Source organism: Tachysurus vachellii, chromosome 4 (genome assembly GCF_030014155.1).
Source record: "Tachysurus vachellii isolate PV-2020 chromosome 4, HZAU_Pvac_v1, whole genome shotgun sequence".
Taxonomy (NCBI): Eukaryota; Metazoa; Chordata; class Actinopteri; order Siluriformes; family Bagridae; genus Tachysurus; species Tachysurus vachellii.
The window spans coordinates 21,710,476-21,731,854 of record NC_083463.1 but is presented as its reverse complement, the minus strand read 5'-3'; the positions used below and the strand labels follow the sequence as shown (position 1 = coordinate 21,731,854).

Here is a 21,379-nt window from a genome sequence, read left to right as displayed (position 1 = left end):
TTTACATGGCTGAGTAAGAGCAGATCACACCTGCAATCCTCACTCACAGTCTCTGTAATACACTATATACTAAAAATATGGCCCATTTAAAGTTCATTTTGTTACGCTACCTCTGACTAGCTCATTAGATTTATCTTTCATTGTCATGTAGCATGTCACCAAACTCTTTCTTTTGGCCTATATTGTTGTTGTTCTTGTAATATGCAACATTTGAAGATACTCCATGGAGACACTTGAAGTATAGTCAGCTCCTTCTTGACCTTCTGAGAAATCCTGCAAGAAAACACAGCACTAGCAAAAGCTGGAACAACAACTTAAACTCTGATTTTAAACTTGGTTGCACTTTAGTAAGTTTTAAGTGTAGTAGTTTTATAGTAGAATGTAAATTGTCACTACATTCTTTTCTGGAACAAAGGGGTCTAAACAGCTGCCAAGATAGAAATGGTGACTGCGTAGTAGGCTTTGGCTTCTGTCATTGTGTTGATCTGTTACTAAAAAGTTGTTGAGACCTTGCTTGCAGGAAGTATTATACTGGGAAAGTGCTTCACTGTGACACGATCATGAATGTAGTATTTCCTGTTATGTTTAGATCGTATTTCTGATCAACATTGTCAAGTGTTGCCAACCTGTTGACATCTTTATTTTAATAGAGCTCATCAACAATTTTAGGGACTTCTAAGACGCACATTAGTGACTGTCCTGCTCTCCATACTTCCTTCCAGCTCACAATCACAGCTGCTGGTTCTATAAGTTGAGAGCAGGTTTGGTCGACACGACCGTATAAAGTCTGACTTGCTCTTGCTTGAGCTGACTTTCTGGAATAAAATAATTCTCACCCCTGCACCTCTTCAATTGAAGCTTCTCAGCTGTGCATATGTTTATGTTTAGACATTTGGTATCAACCTAATTTGTGTATCTGTAACATCTTCATTCCTGTCTGTTTCTCAACTTTTCACCATCACTGCTTCTTTTCAGCTACATTCCTGGGAGAAATTCTACATGTTTACTTTTAGTAAAGAGTCCCGGTGGCTAAAATTGATGACGTTTTATCAGTACTTAATTTGTAAATTCATATCTAGTTTGTGATGCCATGACTAAAGACTTAAAGACCTATACTTTCTATAAAAAATGTTAGTTTGCCTTTTAATTTTCCGCTTAAAATTGTGCTTGTGTACTGTATAAACCGATCAGCCAAAAGATTACAACCACCTGCCTAATACTGCATAGTTCCCCTTATGCCACAAAACGTCTCTGAGCCGTCAAGGCATGGACTCCGCAAGACCTCTGACGGTGTACTGTTGTACCAGGCACAAAGATGTTAGTCTTGTGAGGTGGAGCTCCATGGATCAGACTTGTTAATCCAGCACATCCTACAGATACGCAGTCAGATTTGGAGGCTAAGTCAGCATGTTCGTCATACCATTCATAAACATTTACTGCAGTTTGGCATGGTTCATTATCCTGCTGAAAGAGGATAGTGGCATTAGGGAATACACATGTACATCAGTGGATCACCAATTGTCTTTCATTGGATAATTGTGGTAGGTATTAACTACTGCACACGTGGAACACCTTTAAAGACTTGCTGTTTTGGACCTGCTCTGACCAGGTTGTCTTGCCCATTTTTCCTGCTTTCAACACATTACCTATGAATCCTGACTGTTTACTAATATATTCCATCTCTTGAATATTACAAGCCATTGTAATGAAATAATCAATGTTATTCTCTACACCTGTCAGTGTTTTTAAAGTTATTGCTGATTGAGGTTCTAGTTGATATGACATTTTACCGAATGACCACAACTGTCTTTATTTTTGTATTTTATTATGCATTAGGTAATTTCTCTAAATAAGATTTTACTTCAAATTTTTGTTTTAAATTTACCCAACTTCACTTAATTGATGCTACTGTACTGTAGTAAACTCCACATAGCTCACCACTCTCCCCAAACAAACTAGGATGTTCAGGTCACAGCTGTGCCCCGCTGTCTTTCTTCCATTCAAGACACAACAGCTGCACAAAGATATCACGGAGGGCAGCGGCAGCTGACACCAGTCTTTAAAACAAACAATGGCCTTCTATCTGTATCTTACCTTACCAGACGCTTCTTCCTGCATCCAAGCATCGTTTAACACAAATGTGAAAGACTGGCTCTTTCCTTAGTAGCCAACATCAGTGGCTTGGTTGTAGATTGTTCTACAAATGTGTCTATTTCCGAAGGACACTTTTACCCTGAAAGGAAATGGCTTGACCGTTTGAACTTTGAGAGCAATAAATAGTCTCATACTTACCTTCTAATTATGCAGCAAACCACAGGTTTGTCCACAGCAAGTTCATAAGAATACTAAACAATGCCCTCTAATTATTAGAAGCCTAACCATTTCAAAAGCAGATTATTTTGCTCTAACTTCTAAACACAATCAGCTTTCTGAACAAACAAAGACAATTTGTGAAATGCAACACCATGTCTATGGTTGCATGTCAGGGCAATTTATGATATTATGCTTAACTAATAGCTAAAGAAAAAGCAGAGTTTAACAACACAGGAAAACCCCAACTGTAATGGCTCTTAATCTTTTTTACCAGTACCCTGGCAATCCAAATATACTTATCAGACATTTTTAATCAGTATGAACAGATAACAAGAGTCAGGACACTTTGAATCCTCATTTAGGTGACGCTGGAGGGTGTGATTATAAATATACAGTCCAACAATTGTGTATTAATTAGAAGGGTGTTGTCCTCAAAGACCACATGTAGTTGGCATCCTCTCTGAATGTCTGAAAACTTCATGAAGCAGAATCCAACTGTACATCTCTAGATGCCTCAGGATCCTCATAGGGTTGGCCTCATCTCAATGAAGGTCCGAAATCTCCATGACATGGAACACAACTGGAGCCAGTACAGTCTCTAGATGCTTCAGGTTGGGTAGTAAAAGAGAAGCAAATGGTGAGGAATTAGTGTGGCTGCTGTTCTTAATATTAACAAGCACTAGATGATAAAGTGCATTTGATCAGACGTACTGGAGCACACGGTTATGGGATGTATTATGTGTATGTCTGGCTAAAGGAATATGTCTTTAAATACATTTAAACTGTGAGAGTGTGTCTGAGCCCCAAACCCTGTCAGTAAGGCTATTACAAAGTGGGTATTGCAAAGTTGTGAGGTAAAAGTTATACTCATTATATTCATTTGACCTTGAGATAAACCACTCGATTGTCTGTTCTTTACAGCTGTTGCAGAGGAGAGGTTGTTCTGCAGAACATGGGGGCACATATAGGCACAGCAGGTAGTGTTGGTGCCTCTACATGCTACTCAGCTCAGATTACTGTCTGGGTGGGGTTCCGCATATTCATCCCATATCTGTCTGGATTTCTTCTCCTCTCCAGGTTCAGGTTTCGTCTACACATGTAGACCTAAATGTATGATGTCTTTGCATGAATCTTAAGATGGATTGGTCAACTTAGGCTAAGGGTCTAATCTACTGAGACCCTGACCAGAATAACGCAACAGGTACTGAAGATGAATGACAAATAAAACAGCTCATTAAAGCTGAACACATAATCAAACTAGCAATTAATGGTAAATATAAACTAAAGTCCAGCACCAGAACCCCAGTCATTTCAGGACACACTACAGCAAACACACACAGCTGTTAGAGGTCTGTTTGGAGAGGTTCCTGTAATAGCATCTGCACTCACTCTGACTTAATGTTACATTTATTCAGTTATGTTGGCCCATGTTGCCTGTTAGTCATCATCCCGAGGAACACGTACTTTATTAAATTTGCAGTTTATCAAATTTCAAAAACTATCACATTTATTAAATAAAGAGGACCAAATTGATATTATATTATGGATAGAAAATAACATTCTGCTTTAAAAGTGTTTCTTGTATTGTAAGTAGTTTAATGTATATTATAGTACAAGATAGCACATGATATTGAGTTCTAGAATCTGATTGGTCATCCATATCCTGAGGGGGACCAACACAGAGCAAAATCACATGTACTCACACAGCCATTTGCAGGTGCTATGAAAGAAGGAATGCTGTTAGGTGGACTTCTAGGTGGTTTCACACCATGCCATTTAATCAATTTCACACAACAGCACATCTTTTTTTTCTTATTTAACATGCACCTACTACTTAGATACAACCCAGAAGGCTTATGACAAGCAAAGCAGGATCCTTTACTCAGCTCGCTCGGGGTGCAGCTCGGAAAAGGAAGCACATTATGTTGAGCGGTGCTGATTCAGCAGTGCAGAAGAGCAGCAGTATGACTACCTGCAGGATCCTTAAACTCAGTTTGGGCAGTGATCTGGGAGTCTGCCATTTTAAGGCCTTTTTCTCTCAATTATAAGATTCTCCCAGTGCACTGGAACATTTGCTTCCTAAAAATTCCCACAATGCAGGACAAAAATTAAGAGCATTTATGCTCACTATGTTCCATTTCTGGAAATGAAGCCATATTTTCTGAAGTGTCTCAAGTTGGAAAAAAATGGCAGATGAACTTTAAGCCAACTTCATTAACAAACATAAGCAGCTTATCGCTTGGTTGTAGTTGCAGCTCTCAAAAGATTACTTACATTTGCATACTTATATTTAACTTTATTTGATGTTGAATATATGGTTAATTTGAGTCTAATGACTTTCAAATGTTTAACAATTTAAAGAAAGAAATTCACTATATTGAAATACCGTGAAATATCAAAAAATAATGTCAAAGATATTGATCCTGCCTGTTTTTGATAAATGCTAGTGGTGCAGTTTCACAACGTAAGTAGTAAAGTGTAGTCATGCGGCTAGAAATTGAGTATTCAGTGTTTCAGTGTGTTGTAAGCAGGGTCCTTTACAGTACCACAATATGTACACAATATAACTGACCTACAGAGACGTTGATTGAGACGCTGTTATTGTAATTTACTGCTGCTGTGGATGAGGTTTAGTTTTGCATGCGTGAGAGAAGTGTGTATACTATATCAGCAATTCTTATGATCTTGTTAAGATGAGCCATTAAAGGGTGCTTTGTGGAAACAAATTCAAACACTTTATTTTTGTTATTCAGTAACAGCATGGAGTGTTTTTTTTTGTAATCAATCCCTTGCATTCAAATGTTGAATTGTAGCACATGATATTCATGAAAATAATCTGTATTATAACAACAACAACAACTTCATTATCAATACTAAACAATTTGATATTTTTGAGTGACAGTTAACAGGCAAACAGAAATACAAACGCTTTTCACTTTCGCAGTGTAAATGATTCTTTGCACTATTTCCTCTTGAAGCAAGACATCCTGCTGTTTATGCTTGTTCAAGTTAAATGAGATGCTTTCAAATACAGAGAAGTTACTGAAAATGAGCAAAATGATACCAGCAGACTTTGGTTTCTCATAGATTAAATAACTCCTAGAAATCTACCAAGGATGAGAAGTGGACCTTCCAGTCATGCTAATGGAACTTGAGCTTAGAAGCCACTTTCCTCATCAACAATACTCATCATCACGTTACCGTCACATCCCGCAATGTTCATTTCCCATCACAACAGTTCTCATAATCTTTGGTTATTTAAAAAACCTTCACAAAACAAGAACATTTCAATTCATTGAAAAATTGTGCTTTGTAATATGTATGATCTCATTAGGTCACACAGTTAAGCGCACTCTCACACATCTTTCGCAGATGCATTCAGCCGTACACCCAGATCCTGACCATGCAGACTGAAAACAAGGAAGAGTCGCCATCATTCCTTGAGCTTGCTCTCCAGGAAGTCTTGAATCTTGCTTAAATTCTCTTCCTGTTGGCCAAGTGCTTCCAGTAGAATGCCCATGGGTGACTTTTTCAGCCCCGCACTCTCCATCTTATTCTCCAGCTTGTTCTTCATGTTACGCAGACGAAGAGATGCATGAGCGAAGATCACTGGAATGCAAAAGGACGAGATTCTAATAAAAATGAGGATGCTTTAGTTTCATTACAGTTACAGTAACAGTTTAGTTACAGTTTCATTTTTCCATTTTTTTCATAAGAACAAACTTCCAAATGAACATCCATCCATCTATACATCCATCCATACTGGATATCCTACACAGGGTTGCAGTTTGCTTGACTATCTCAATGTACCAACCCATCCATCACAAAAATGATATACATGCATGGATATATATACTGTATATGCACCCATACATACACATACACACACCTCACATACATAATATATTGTATATTACTGACTGATATTTATATTCTGCCTGAAAAGGCTATCTTGTATTCTAAGTGCTTTAATGCAAGTTATTATTATACTACAATATACCATGCGCTGTTGATTTCCTGAACCTGATTGGACATCCTTCATTGTACACAGGGGAAACCTGGAATCTCTGGAGTTCCAGGAGAGGGGACACCACAGACAAGGTTCCAAAACATCACACACACAACCATTTCCACAATACAGACAATTTAGAGATGACAATCAGCCTACAATACATGTCTTTGGACTAGGGAAGGAAACTGGAGTATCAGGAGGAAACCCCCTGAAGCACAGAGTGATGCAGAAGAGTCTTGTGTCACACCTTGGATCTCCTGTTAACTAGGCTTGCACTTTATAGCTTCCTGGCATTGGATTGGTCAGACATTCACACACGTAGGTTAGAGAATTGAAACCTCAACCTCAGAGGTTCAAGGCAAACATGGGAGTCATTATATTTTGTAAGTTTATCAATTCACAATAACTCCAGAATCCTGATCCATTTTTTACTTATATACATTTCCACAGCAATGTGCTATGTAGTCATCTTTAAAAAAACAACAACAAAAAAAAAACGCAGATACTTTAATGTTCATTAAATCACTATACTTGTTTTAACTTTTAAACTTTGCTGAATTGTTGCATCCTAATTTGAAACACTGAGCACAAACATGGTTCTCTTCCTCAATTCAACACTGAATCATCGATCACAAGACATGAACAAATTTTGACTCACACATCAGCGGGAGTTTAATCCCCAAAATTAACACCATGACTCCGCCGAAGAGAGACATAAGGAGGTAGCTGACAAACATCACTAAAAAGACAAACATCGTAGGGTTGTCCTTCTTAAAGTTCTTGATCACAGCTTTGTTTTCTCCAGCCCACACAGCACCGAGGAACACTGCTACGACTACTACAGCTCCAGTCATCATGCCAGTGGGGTTCATGAACCTGAGGACACAGAAGAAAGGACAAAGGCAGAAACATCATGTAGGGAAAATAAAACACCCAGTATTAGAGAATGGTGACATCTAGTGATGGACTGAGAATACAAGCAAATAATCCTAGTTTGGATCTTCTGCAGTGGACAGACCTCCGGTCTAGCTCCAGTTTAATTTCTAATCAATTCGACACTTTCGCATTATGTAACTCAATTTCATTATGCGAATAAGACATAGCATTATACCATATCTCAAATATACTAAGAAGTACAAAACAGTCCCTACAGGATTTCATTTCATTGCAGAAATTAATGCAAATTCAAGTCAACTCAACGATACTCAGAGGAGCTTGCGGTTTTTCTAAATTATGCAGATCTGGGCATGTAACATGTCATTACAAAGCACATTCAGCCAACGCCCTCTTTGATTCATGAGTACAGCTATCACAGAACGTAATTACATGTGTATACACTGCTAGTATTCACATAGTTTTCTGCCAAAAAAGCGCAAAGATTTTCAAACCAGCAAATCAAGCATTTTTGTCTCCATGCAACCACAAAAAAATCTGAAAATTTCTTGAAGGGACCACGAAACCTAAAGCAAGCAAAAAGTAGAAAATACGCCTCATTTATCAAGCTGGATATGAACAAATTTGTGTGCAACTTTCTCATGGGAGCATACGAATTGTCTTCTCACTGAAAACACAGGAAAAAAAATTTGCAATTTACATGATTGTGTATAAATATCAGGAACTCACTAATGTAAACCTTCAGCTATCATGTGCTTACAATTTTGCCAATTGTTGTAGTTTCCCACGAGAAAAAAGAAGCACTTTTTGTTGGCAGTGTGATAAAAGTGCAGGGGACAAATAATGCTGGGTGAGGTTCTGTAGAAATGTAAAGCAAACATGTGATCAGAACGTCAGTAACTAAAGCAAACACTCATTCAAATCAGTTCAATATTTGACTGATTATCATCAGACAGCTTCCTGAAGTCAAGATCCGTGTGCTATATGATCATGAGCTATATTACAGTTTCCCAGTATAACAACTGAACATCAAATTAAAAGATTACAGGATAATAAGGTCATTATAAACTCAAACAATTTAGCAATAGTGTGTCATTCATTCATTCATCTTCTACCGCTTATCCGAACTTCCTCGGGTCACGGGGAGCCTGTGCTTATCTCAGGCGACATCGGGCATCAAGGCAGGATACACACTGGACGGAGTGCCAACCCATCGCAGGGCACACACACACACACTCATTCACTCACGCAATCACGCACTACGGACAATTTTCCAGAGATGCCAATCAACCTACCATGCATGTCTTTGGACCGGGGGAGGAAACCGGAGTACCCGGAGGAAACCCCCGAGGCACGGGGAGAACATGCAAACTCCACACACACAAGGTGGAGGCGGGAATCGAACCCCCAACAATGGAGGTGTGAGGCGAACGTGCTAACCACTAAGCCATAGTGTGTCATTTGACAGGAAAAAATAGCAATGCACAAACTAACAGCTTCGTGGACACAGCTGATCTACAGCAATAAGCAGACTTCCTTCTACAGTGCCACTTAGAGAAGTGCTTTGTAATCATCAGGGACTATACAGTAGGTGCATCCCAAATCGCATAATTATTCAGTATTTTATACCATTTTATAGTATAAATAGAAATAGAAAGAAGTACCCAGATGATACACTTGTTTAAGTGTGGAAAGTTGAACACTTATGTAGTTGAGTCGGGGTAAGTGGTAAGTATCTACTAAAATGATCCATGGAAGAACAACCGGTGAACCAGCGACAGCATCATAGACACCTAAGACTCAATAATGAAAAAAAAAAGCTAACCCATCTGGAACAATCCCACAGAAGATCTACTGTAGCACAAATAACTGAAAAAGTTAATGCTGGCTCTGGTAGAAAAACGTCAGAACACCCAGTGCGTCACGGCTGGCTGCGTATGCACTATGTTGACCCCTGAGCTGTTTTGAACGCACGTAAAATGGCTATGTGAGCATCAGAATTTGGACCATGGAGCAATGGAAGAGCAAGAGATGGCACAAAAATGCACTATGAAGAACGCAAGATAGAGGAGGCAGCTCTGGAAAAAGTTCTGCTGGGAAACCTTGGGCACTGGCATTCTTGTGGAGGTTGCTTTGCTTCCTGGAGGCTGTTAAACCTTCATGTCAAAAGTATTCTCTAATGCCATTGGCCTCTTTCAAACAGGATTATGCACTCTGTTTTTTCAGGTATGGTTTCAGGAATATAAACAGTTCAAGGTGTTGACTTGTTCTCCAAATTCTCCAGATCTCAAACAAATCTAGTCTAAGCTCCATGCTGGTTCTTCCTCACAACTCACAGGACTTAAAGGATCTGCTGCTAAGTTCTTGGTGCTAGATACCACACCAAAGGTCCACTTGCTGCTAGATACCACACCTTCTAAGATCATGTGCAGTGATGATATGGCTAAAAACTTTGAAAAGAAAAAGTTGTGAAAGCATCACATGAAAACGGCTCCTTCTTGTGGCTGGAGCTGGACTTCATTCACAAACTGAGGTTCTGATCCCTGCGTATCTGATCCCTGTGGATCTGAACCCTCTGGATCTGATCGATGTGGATCTGATCAATGTGGATCTGATCAATGTGGATCTGATCCCTGTGGATCTGAACCCTCTGGATCTGATCAATGTGGATCTGATCGATGTGGATCTGATCAATGTGGATCTGATCCCTGTGGATCTGATTCCTGTGGATCTGATTCCTGTGGATCTGGCATTTAGATGGTTCAGGAGTTTATAGACATTGTGTCATCAGGGCTAGCCATCACTGTGGGTGGCTATATTTACATCCAACAATTAGATCATGTTTCCATATTTGCATAAATGTTGAAACACTGCTGCTCTTTAGCCAAGACCCAGTGAGAAGGAGCTGATGTGCATGTGGCAATATGGCCTTTTTACTCAGCACTTTTTTACTCAGCACTTTTTACTCAGCACTTTTTTACTCAACACTTTTTTACTCAACACTTTTTTACTCAACACTTTTTTACTCAGCACTTTTTTACTCAGCACTTTTTTTCTCAGCACTTTTTACTCAGCACTTTTTTACTCAGCACTTTTTTACTCAGCACTTTTTACTCAGCACTTTTTACTCAGCACTTTTTTACTCAACACCTTTTACTCAGCACTTTTTACTCAACACTTTTTACTCAACACTTTTTACTCAGCACTTTTTTACTCAACACTTTTTACTCAACACTTTTTACTCAGCACTTTTTACTCAGCACTTTTTTTACTCAGCACTTTTTTACTCAACACTTTTTACTCAGCACTTTTTTACTCAGCACTTTTTTACTCAGCACTTTTTACTCAGCACTTTTTTACTCAGCACTTTTTACTCAGCACTTTTTACTCAACACTTTTTTACTCAACACTTTTTTACTCAGCACTTTTTTTCTCAGCACTTTTTACTCAACACTTTTTTACTCAGCACTTTTTTACTCAACACTTTTTTACTCAACACTTTTTACTCAGCACTTTTTTACTCAGCACTTTTTTACTCAACACTTTTTTACTCAGCACTTTTTTACTCAGCACTTTGCTTGTCTCAGCTTTAAAATTTCGGATATTGATGAGTGAAAGTTGATATTAGGATGAAGAGAAAATCATGAATAAATCAAGAGTCGCTAAATATACTGGAAGCTTTGGATCGCTGTCATTTAACTCCTACATATTGATGCAAACTGGAAGTAGCTTTTTATATGTTGTATTTACAAACATTACAGTATTTACTGTGTAAATGTCTTAAAGAGAGACTCGTGTAACCGGAACTCACCCAACTATGAGAAACACGACCACAGCCATCAACATGTAATTAGTCTGGTAGTAAAGCAGGTTACTGACAACTCTGTTGTTCCATTTCGGTAAATCGCGGATATCTGGTTTGACAAATCGTTCAGATCCAGGGAAGAAATCATCCCACGGTCTGAGCGGCGTTAACTCCACTTTAGCCATTTCACCTCCGTGTAAAACTTCTTGACAGCTGTTGGGCGGCGGATCTCAAACAACCAGAAAGTCTCGGGAAATCTCGCGATACTTCAGCGGAGGACGTTTATTAGAAGGCTGCAAACAGACATGATTTATTGTGAATGTTAATGCTTATAAAGTTAAATTATGATTGATCCGCGAACGGTGTACTTACAAATGATCAATACTTAATATGTAAATGTGAAAATAGGATATATAACATAATATTAAAATACAATTATACAATTATATATTATAATATTAAATGCAATCATATAAATATTATATACAATTATAAATCTTAATATAATATTAAATACAATTATATAAATATTATATAAAATTATAAATCATAATATTAAATATAAATATTATATAAATATTATATATAATTACAAATTATATTATTACATTGAATTATATAAATATTATATAAAATTATACATTTGAATATTAAATACAATCATATAAACATTATATACAATTATAAATTATAATATTAAATACAATTATATGAATATTATATACAATTATAAATCAGAATATTAAATATCAATATTATATACAGTCGTTGAAAAAGAGCTCATTATAACGCTTATTCTAAAGGGAATTTGACATCAGTGAGCAAGTGCTTTCAGTACACGCTCATAAAAAGCTTTATTTCAATAACCCTATTGTTTTTATAAAGTGCACTATGTAGTGTATCGGATCATTGGTTTACCGTCTAGTGCGAAATGAGTAGTAATTTAGGATTTATCCAATGACATTCAACGCAATCCTATTGGCTGATAGAAGTCTATGTGTGTCACGTGATAAATGACGTTGCACACACACTTGCGCTTTCTCTCAGTTGTCATGGCCGAACAGCAGCATGTAGCGAACTCCGACGTAGGGAAGCGCTGATCTTTATTTGTGCAGGTAATTTGTGTTCTTTTCCCAAACAACTCAGCATGTCTTTGCAGGAAAATGTCTTTGTCTTTGCAGAAAAATGTCGTGTTTTGTGGACATGCACACAGGCGTCATGTAACTGTAGCTAAGCTAATAACTGGTTAAGTACATATACTTAACTATAGCGATATACTGTACAGGCTACACACTGGCTTTCATAGAGATCAGAATCAGAATCATGTTTATTGGCCAAGTGTTTTGACACACACACGGAATTTGGTTCCAGCTGTTTGTGACACTCAAAATTACAGATATAAATAACATTATACATTTAGCTTGGACTAGACAAGACAAAACAGAATGTACAAGACAAAACAGACGAGACAAGACAAGACAAAACAGACTAGACGAGACAAGACAAGACAAAACAGAATGTACAAGACAAAACAGACTAGACGAGACAAGACAAGACAAAACAGAATGTACAAGACAAAACAGACTAGACGAGACAAGACAAGACAAAAACAGACTCAACAAGACAAAACAGACTAGACGAGACAAAACAAGACCAAAACAGACTGGACAAGACAAAAACCAGACTGGACAAGACAAAAACCAGACTGGACAATACAAAAACAGGACTGGACAAGACAAAAACAGACTGGACAAAACAGACTGGACAAAACATATACATATTATTATTAAACATATATTATAGACAGTACGAGTATTAAATAAGAATACAGATTATATGAAAGATCAGTAATGTAAATAAAGTGAGAGTACATCGTAGTGCAATAAGTATTGTGCAATATTACGCTTTTGTACAATATACAGCAGCAGTAGTGTGTAACATGTACGGATGATGTGACAGTTCTGATAATGCAGTACTTATAGATATGAAGCAGGGAATATAATTATGGTGAGTTGTTAATCAGGGTGATTTCCTGGGGAAAGTAACTGTTCCTGTGTCTGGCAGTTTTGGTAAACAAAGTTCTGTAGCGAAGCCAGAAGGGAGGAGCCGAAAGAGATTGTGTCCAGGGTGTGAAGGGTCAGTAGTGATTTTTCCTGCCAGGTTTCTGGTTCTTGTATGCAAGTCCTGGGGAGTGGGCAGGCGGGCACCAATTATTTTTTCTGCTGTTTTTACTGTGTGTTGCAGATCATAAAATCATAAATGATAAAGTTAACATTACACGTAAAATTGTGTGTGAGTGAGAGTGAATAACACAATACATGTGTAGATGATATTAACCCGTCTAAGAAACACACAAAGTAAATTGGGCAACTTGCATTGGCAGAACATCACTGTATTTAATTTACAGCTGTTTGCCCACTGCCAGATGTGGGGAAGAAGATTTCTCATCAGCCAGGTGGTAAAAACAGTTCACCACAGGTGGAGTCACCGACATTTATACACCATGCATCTGAAAACCAAAGAGTTTCAATCATTATTCACCGATGGTCTGAAGACTCTAGCAGGTAAAACTGACAAACACAACAACCCATGGTAGATCTGTTTAATTGCTTAAATGCTAAATGCACTTAATACTACACAGTCTCCAATTAGATTTAATGTTTTCTGCTGTAATTATTTGATACTGTTTTTGTATATACCGTATATTTATACATACATACATACTTTATTCATTGATTCATTTCCTCTTCAGAAGCAAGTTTACTTAAATCAGTTACATTTTGGATGAAAATGAAGAAATGAGAATGTTTTCAGTGAATGTTGTTTGCTACATGTTTGTCCAGAGATTTTTCAAAAGCATAAGTTTGAGCTCAGGATTGCTGGGGGAGCCGTGCGGGATCTTCTGTCAGGGAAACAACCTGAAGATGTAGATTTTGCTACTACTGCTACACCTGAGGAGATGAAGCACATGTTCCAGGCTGCAGGGATCCGAATGATTAACAACAAAGGAGAGAAACATGGTACCATCACTGCAAGGGTGAGAGTTGTCCAATACCATTTTGCACCACTTAGAAATCTTTTAAACTCTTTTCAGTTTTCACTTTGTTAATCAAGATATATAATAAAAGATCTCTGCACATGAACATATTTTATTGTACGATTGTTGGCAAAGGTTTGGGCACCCCTAGCCAAATTATATACGTTATAGATTTTTGTTTTAAATTCAGATAACATAATTTTAGTAACACTTGGAAATAAGATTTAATGCAGATTTTAATATTAAGAGTGGACTTAAATATCACATTTACTTATCCTTGCTGAAAACTCTTTGTTGTCTTTATATACTTAAACTATGCATACATGTGAAGTTTTGTTAATTGGACTTTTAAATGATTAAATTCCTTGTGCATTGGACAAAATTAAATTCTAACCTTAAACGACTGGTTCAATCCGCAGATGAGTGACCAGAACTTCGAAGTGACCACTCTGCGTGTGGATGTACAGACAGATGGGAGACACGCGGAAGTGGAATTCACAACCGACTGGCAAAAAGATGCTGAGCGCAGAGACCTCACAATTAACTCCATGTTCCTCGGTACTTCATGATTTTATGCCGTATTGGATTGCAGTTTGCTAAACTGCACCTCACCATTTTACTTGGATTGTATCTGTCCTTTTAGGGCTGGATGGAACCTTGTATGATTATTTCAAAGGTTATGAGGATCTCCAGAACAGAAAAGTTCGCTTTGTTGGGAATAGTGCACTTAGGATTCAAGAGGACTACCTGCGGATTCTGCGATATTTCAGGTGTGTTAGCATTTCTGGTTGTGATGATAATCCGTTAGGGTTTACACTATTCGGTGTGCAACTCAGCTTCATCAGTATCAGGGTGTGTGTATGCTGTGTGTTTGCATGAATTCTGCACAATATGGTTAAAATGTCATTTTGATAATGTGTAGGGAAGTATTTTACTGAAAACTTTCCAAAAGTAATTTTATTTTCCATTTTTCCTTTGACCACAAGATGCTAGTCATAAGCACTGACTGACAGGTTTCTGTTCAAGGCACTGGAAGTGCAAACAACACAAATGAAAATAAGATTGCAATTCCAAACGTGATGCAATGGCAAGCAAGGCAATTGCTAATGCTATTTCAGTATGACTGGGTCACAACTCATGTGAAATTGTGCATACACCTAGTTTTCCATTTGAACTTTGGTAGACGACGTATGTTCATGTAAACGAAATGCAACCTGTTGTACACAATTTTCATTTGAATTATCACAATTTATGCGTAGACTAATAGAAAACGCAATTTGGAATTGCTTTTAAAAATTGTCTGTAAAATGCTTCCATAGAAAAGCTTTAACCTTTAAGTATAGGAAAGAAAATCTAAATATTCATTAAGAACAAGTGAGTTTGCCCTCACATAGTGAAAAACATCTGTGATTTGTGACAGAGCTTGTGTGTCTGTTGTGCTATTTACTCTAAAATTTCTTTTTCACAGGCTAGTACAGAATGAATTAATAACCATATGTTTATTTTCAAATGAATTATGACAAACTTATTGGAGTCATAATTCATTAAGCATTGGGTTAAAGCATGTAGTAATGTTAAACTGCTCATTCAGTTCACACACACACACGATGTACTGAGCAGTCTGTGTATATTTGTTGCAGATTTTATGGGCGCGTAGCGGCCGCGCCAGGGCTGCATGATCCGGACACACTGGGCGCGATCCGGGACAACGGACGAGGCCTGGCTGGAATCTCAGGGGAGAGAATCTGGGTGGAACTAAAGAAGATGCTGGTGGGGAATCATGCGGCTCACCTGCTCGAACTTATTTATGAGCTCGAATTGGCTCAGTATATAGGTCAGATATATGGAGATTCACTAGAAAATGTAATTATTTAATAATAGTATGTGTAAAGAATGTGTAGTTGGTTATTATAATACTGGTAGTCAAATGACATGAGCGTTCATTAAGCATGACATGTAATAGATGTATTGTACTAACTTGACTAAATACAAGCCTAAGATATACTTTTTTTAAGCCTCTTGTATATAGATTGTGCACTTACCTTTTGTATTGATGCATCTTAATTTTAATCCCCATAATCCCCATTCCTGGCTTGTGATTTGTGATATTCTCCAGGACTCCCAGCAGATGTCAGTATGGAGGAGATGAAGCAGGTGTACAAGAGGACTGAAGGCAGCTTTCCTAAACCAATGACCGTGCTCTCAGCTGTGCTACGTGGCCCAGAAGACGTGGAAAAGCTGGATTTGCGGTTAAAGATCTCCAGAGAGGAGAAGACCCTCGGCCTCTTTCTAGTGAAGCACAGACGAGACCTTGTTAAAGGACAAGATGAGAAGGATGGCCTGAAGCCCTTCACTGATTACATCATCGATGTAAGTAAAATTCACCGGTTGCTATAGTGTTTTTGACAGAAGACATAAACTAAAACTAAAAAACCCAAACTACAGCATATAATCAATTCAGAATCTAGTGCAGTGAAATGTAATGATATTAAAGGTTTGTAGCTGGGACAAATCACAGAAATCCAGTAATATCTGAATATATGTATAATGTTGATTAATATTTGAAAAGATGTATTAATGTATAAAATACAATATTAATATGAATAGTTTGAAATTATAAATGAACAGTATGAAAGAGGAAGGCATAGTTGCGCATCAGGTAACTTTTCTGTCTCAAAGCTCCAGCATCCACAGTTTGATCCTGAGCTCAGCTCACACTGTGTGTGGAGATTTGTATGGATTAAAAAACAGACAGAAATCAAAACCATAAATACCTAATGAGGGCAATCATGTTTGTGTGATGGTTCCGTTTCAAAATCTACGAACACTATAGATACAGATGCAATAATTGCTTTGTGTGTAAGACTGTGACTCCACTGGTTTAGTTTAAACACTCAGGAAATATAGTCTTAAGGCTACAAGTCTCGTCTATGAGTATGAAACAAAAAGAAAAGATAGTTGACTGTCAGTATGACATCAGCAGGGTCACAGGCATTAATGGACGAGTGAAAGGTAAATTGATCACACACAATGCAGCGCTTGATAAATCTGGTTAATAGACATTTTACTGTGTCTTACAGAGTTACTCCGCTGTTCATTGAGCCGAACAATCCTTTAACTGTGACTAAATTCACAATATGACAAAATACTTTTAACAGCTTCTCATATGTTTGACCTTACTACAACTTTTAATAATTTTATAAAACCAATTATTGAGCTTTTGTTTATTTTGAGTTAGTAAATCGTAACACTGAATTTTGGGATTTGATGGTGAATTTATTACATTTGTAGTCTCGAGAGCCAGATGCCCAGAGCAAAGTACTGGAGCTTCTAAAGTACCAGGGTGAGAGGAAGCTTCTGGATGAACTGAGTCGGTGGTCTGTCCCTCGTTTCCCTGTAAGCGGCCATGACCTGCGTCGCCTTGGAATCACGTCAGGCAAGGAGATTGGTACAACCCTTCAGGAGCTGCGTGATGTCTGGAAGAAGAGCCACTACCGGCTGGGAAAGGAGGAACTCTTGAGCACCATCAGCAGGTCCTAACAGAAGACAAATAAAACCATTGAGAGATGGTTGTCTCAGTGAAGTGCCCTTATCTCCGTATGATTCACAGTAAACACAGAGATGAGAAATCTAGAGATAAAATTGCCTGTGCAGCATAAACAATATTTTGTTTTGTCATAGCTGCATGAGCTAGGAATATTTACACATACAGAGTATCAACACTCCAAGGGTTTGTTCAAAAAAGTCTAAAGGATAAACAAATTCCTGGAGTTTCATGCTGGAGAGACCTTAAACGATGCTTCACTCTGTTCATAGTTATTTTCATTTAACCATTGCGGATCATTTATTTAAGACCTAATTTGCCACAACCTTTATATTTTTGTTTGTCTTGCTTTCTTAATTTGCAACTATCAATCATCAGAGGTAAAGTTCAGCTGGCTCTGAAAGAGAAAACATATGCCTGATGCAACAATGTTTATGAGTTCATTCTGGAGGAGGAAAAAAAAACGATTGCATGTTATGGTCTGACTTTGAAGTAAACCAAAATACAAACTAAAACGGTCTCTGTCATTTTATCATTTTTTATTTTGTATTTTTTTTTTTCTGCAGTGATTTTTAGATTCCGTGGAATTAAGGGGGTTAAAGATGCCTTTTCAATTGAGGCATCTTTACTGGATACAGCTCACAAGATTGGCTTGACAAGTGCAAAGTCCTTTTTTATATTTCCACTGATGACATTAAATGCATTTATTCTTGGAAGGAAAACATTTACATGTCTCACATTTTGTACGCTTTGTACACATATAATGTGAATATATCAGTGCTGAAGATGGCAGAACATGCAGTTGTTGCAAAAGCATGAATTTCCTCAGTTTCACAAAATATTTATTTTTAATGGCTTTTCAACATTTCATTATTCGCTTTGTTTTAGAATATTTAAGGGTTGTTGATTGGAGAATCAGGGTTCAAAGCCCCAGCACTGCCAAGCTACCACTGTTGGGCCCTTGAGCAAGGCCCTCAATCCTCCCTGCTCCTGGGGCGCTGTATCATGTCTGTCCCTGCACTCCGACCCCAACCTCCTTATTTGGGATATGTGAAGAAAAGAATTCCACTGTGCTGTAATGTATATGTGGCGATAATAAAGGCTTCTATGCCCCATTCCTTCCTTCCTTCTTGTGCGTTCCGTTCTCTTTTTATTTCAATAGTTACTTTGTCTTTAATTCATTTGTTTAAAGCTGGTTTACACAAAACCAGTATGAGAAGAAAATTGTTTTCTTAGCAAGCATAATGGTTGATTTGCTTTTATTTAAAACCTTTGGCAAGTACACGTGATTTGTGCGTAAAGGCGCATTACACCAAACACCGCTGGTTAGAACATCGGGGCATTGGAAGCTTTGATTTAGCAGACAGACGAATCAGTGTAAAGAAAGACGGTTACATCACGTTTGCGTTACATTGGAGGGCTCTTGTACCAGGATGAGGTGGTAAATTCGCACAGTTCCTCGACTCACCTTGACGTTATTTCGAAGAAGTGGAGTTGAGGAGTGTGGTGCTGAAGGACAGCTCCTGTTTTCCACACGATCGGAGATTATATATATATATACAAATATAAATCAACTTCTCTGGGTTACTCCCAACTCCAGCCTGCGTCTTCACTCCAAAGTGCTCAAGTCAGGGTTTCATGATTTTAAAACATTTCTCGTACGTGGGTCCATTCATTCTTTGGAATCTGATTTAGATTTTTAAAAATGGTTCAGAATAAGTAATGAACGCTAATTGTTTCTTTAATGGTGTAAACATGTCGTTCTTGAGCTCAAACGTCAGCAACGTGAACCTGACGCCGAAAGCAATGGACAATCAACCGCCGCGGAATGAAATATTAGCTCGGATCGAGATCACGCTGCTCGGTGTTATCTTCCTGAGCGCTACGGCTCTGAATCTCGGTCTCTTGCTCGTGCTAGTGAGGAGGCGCGGGTCCATGTCCCGCATGCGCGTCTTTGTTTTGCACCTGTGCCTGGCGGATCTCGCCGTTGCTTTTTTCCAGGTGTGTCCTCAGCTCCTGTGGGACATCACGGACCGTTTTGTAGGTCCAGATTTGGTGTGCCGCTTGGTCAAGTACCTACAGGTGGTCGGCATGTTCGCCTCTGCTTACATGATAGTTGTGATGACATTAGATCGCTACCAAGCCGTGTGCAACCCCATGGGCACTCTGCAGAGGAGGAGAGCGCGCTGGAACTTGCCGGTGTGCATCGTTTGGGCAGTATCCCTTGTGGGCGCCCTGCCGCAGATTTTTATTTTCTCCCGCGTCCAAGTAGCTCCAGAGGTTTTCGACTGCTGGGCGCAATTCGTACAACCCTGGGGACTTAAAGCATACGTGACGTGGACAACTTTGGTCATTTTTGCGCTGCCGATCTTGACAGTGATCGTGTGCCAGGTATGCATTTGCCGCGCCGTGAGGGTCAGATTGCACATGAACACGCACCGTGAGGGCTGCACAAATGCTAGCAGCGTGTTCGGACTCTCCAAGGCGCGCGTAAAGACCGTCAAGATGACCGTAGTAATCGTCCTCGTTTACGTGGTTTGCTGGGCGCCTTTCTTCACCGTGCAGCTGTGGTCAGTGTGGGACGACGACGCTCCGACTGAATGTAAGCGATGCTCATTGATTTGACCTTTTTTAATATCACTGACTGCTCTGATCTCTGATTAACTATCACAGCTTTTGTCACAAAAATAAACCAAATCTAAAGTGCTCTATCTAAAGTTAACAGATTGTAATAGCATTGGCACCTTTATATTTAACTCTATATTGAAATTGTAATATTGTATTTACCTCGATAAAGGATTGTTTAGTGATTCATTAGATCAGAGGGTCTCACACTTTTGACTAAAACTGACTAAAAAATACTGACTAAAACTGTCGTTAGATTCATGGTGACATATTTAGTCTACTGAAGTGAAGTGATTAATGAAGCTAATAACAATAGAAACTCAACAATAAACTTTTTCTAACAAAAAAGTAACAAAAAATGTAACAAAGCTCCAAGAAAAAAATCTAAATGGGACTATTTCAACAACTTTCTGTTATTAATGTTTTACATAGAACCTTTAAGCGTTCTCTCATGGAAGTAACCAAAGAACCTAATTGTAGCAGCCATTTCCTCCATCCATCTACCATTAAAACTAATCTAATTTGCCAATGATGGTTCTATGAACATGTAAATTATTCCTGTTGGCTTGTGTAACAGTTCTGATCATATACTGTTTCCCTTGCAGCTGCAACATTCACCATCCTTATGCTGCTTGCAAGTCTGAATAGCTGTGCTAACCCCTGCATCTTCCTTGTCTTCAGTGGCCCAGGACCCAAGCAACTGTTGACACTGATGTGTACGAGCCACAGTGAAAGTAAAATGTCTGTGCCTGAGGATGCCACAGTGTTCAGTACTGTCTACCTTAGCTTAAAGAGTCTCGCTTAGATAAAATCCTTGGCCTCATACCTATGAAGCTACCTAAGTGTTGTGGTGATGGAAGATTGAATCCAAATATTGTTTTGTATTAGCCACCAAATTAATTTATTGTACACGGTCAGCCTTCAATCTTATAAGAATTAAGGGTTCATTGATTGCCTAAGAAGCAAAAGACTCTTGATTATTCAATTAATCTTGAAAGAACTCTATTTTCAATGTCTCAAATGTGCATTACATTTGTTGTTGCAACCACCACTATCTGCCACACCCCCCAGTACTCATTATAAGATACTAGATATTAGCCACACCATGGATGTGGATATACCCTGGAACATCAATACTCATAGCAAGTT

General features: G+C 38.4%; 3 protein-coding genes across 4 annotated transcripts; 2 read left to right on the top strand and 1 right to left on the bottom strand.

Moving 5' to 3' along the window:
• Window positions 1-5,025: 5,025 nt before the first annotated feature.
• Window positions 5,026-11,268, bottom strand: arl6ip5a (ADP-ribosylation factor-like 6 interacting protein 5a). Its single transcript, XM_060868351.1, has 3 exons — window positions 11,031-11,268; window positions 6,984-7,201; window positions 5,026-5,922 (listed from the first exon to the last, which is right to left on the bottom strand). Exons 1-3 carry the CDS (start codon window positions 11,207-11,209, stop codon window positions 5,747-5,749), a joined length of 573 nt encoding a protein of 190 aa, XP_060724334.1. The 5' UTR covers window positions 11,210-11,268; the 3' UTR covers window positions 5,026-5,746.
• Window positions 11,269-12,015: 747 nt separating this feature from the next.
• On the top strand, window positions 12,016-18,120 carry trnt1 (tRNA nucleotidyl transferase, CCA-adding, 1). Of its 2 annotated transcripts, none has more exons than XM_060868349.1 (8): window positions 12,016-12,139; window positions 13,432-13,588; window positions 13,868-14,061; window positions 14,481-14,619; window positions 14,705-14,831; window positions 15,702-15,895; window positions 16,178-16,431; window positions 17,353-18,120. In XM_060868349.1, exons 2-8 carry the CDS (start codon window positions 13,450-13,452, stop codon window positions 17,599-17,601), a joined length of 1,296 nt encoding a protein of 431 aa, XP_060724332.1. In that variant the 5' UTR covers window positions 12,016-12,139; window positions 13,432-13,449; the 3' UTR covers window positions 17,602-18,120. The 2 variants fall into 2 exon arrangements, with proteins under 2 accessions (XP_060724332.1, XP_060724333.1); XM_060868350.1 differs by having other exon boundaries at window positions 12,049-12,139; window positions 13,450-13,588.
• Window positions 18,121-19,360: 1,240 nt separating this feature from the next.
• avpr2b.1 (arginine vasopressin receptor 2b, tandem duplicate, 1) lies at window positions 19,361-21,101 on the top strand. The gene is made up of 2 exons (XM_060867135.1): window positions 19,361-20,207; window positions 20,836-21,101. The coding sequence occupies exons 1-2, from the start codon at window positions 19,361-19,363 to the stop codon at window positions 21,033-21,035; spliced, it is 1,047 nt and encodes a 348-aa protein (XP_060723118.1). The 3' UTR covers window positions 21,036-21,101.
• The last annotated feature ends 278 nt before the right edge of the window (window positions 21,102-21,379 follow it).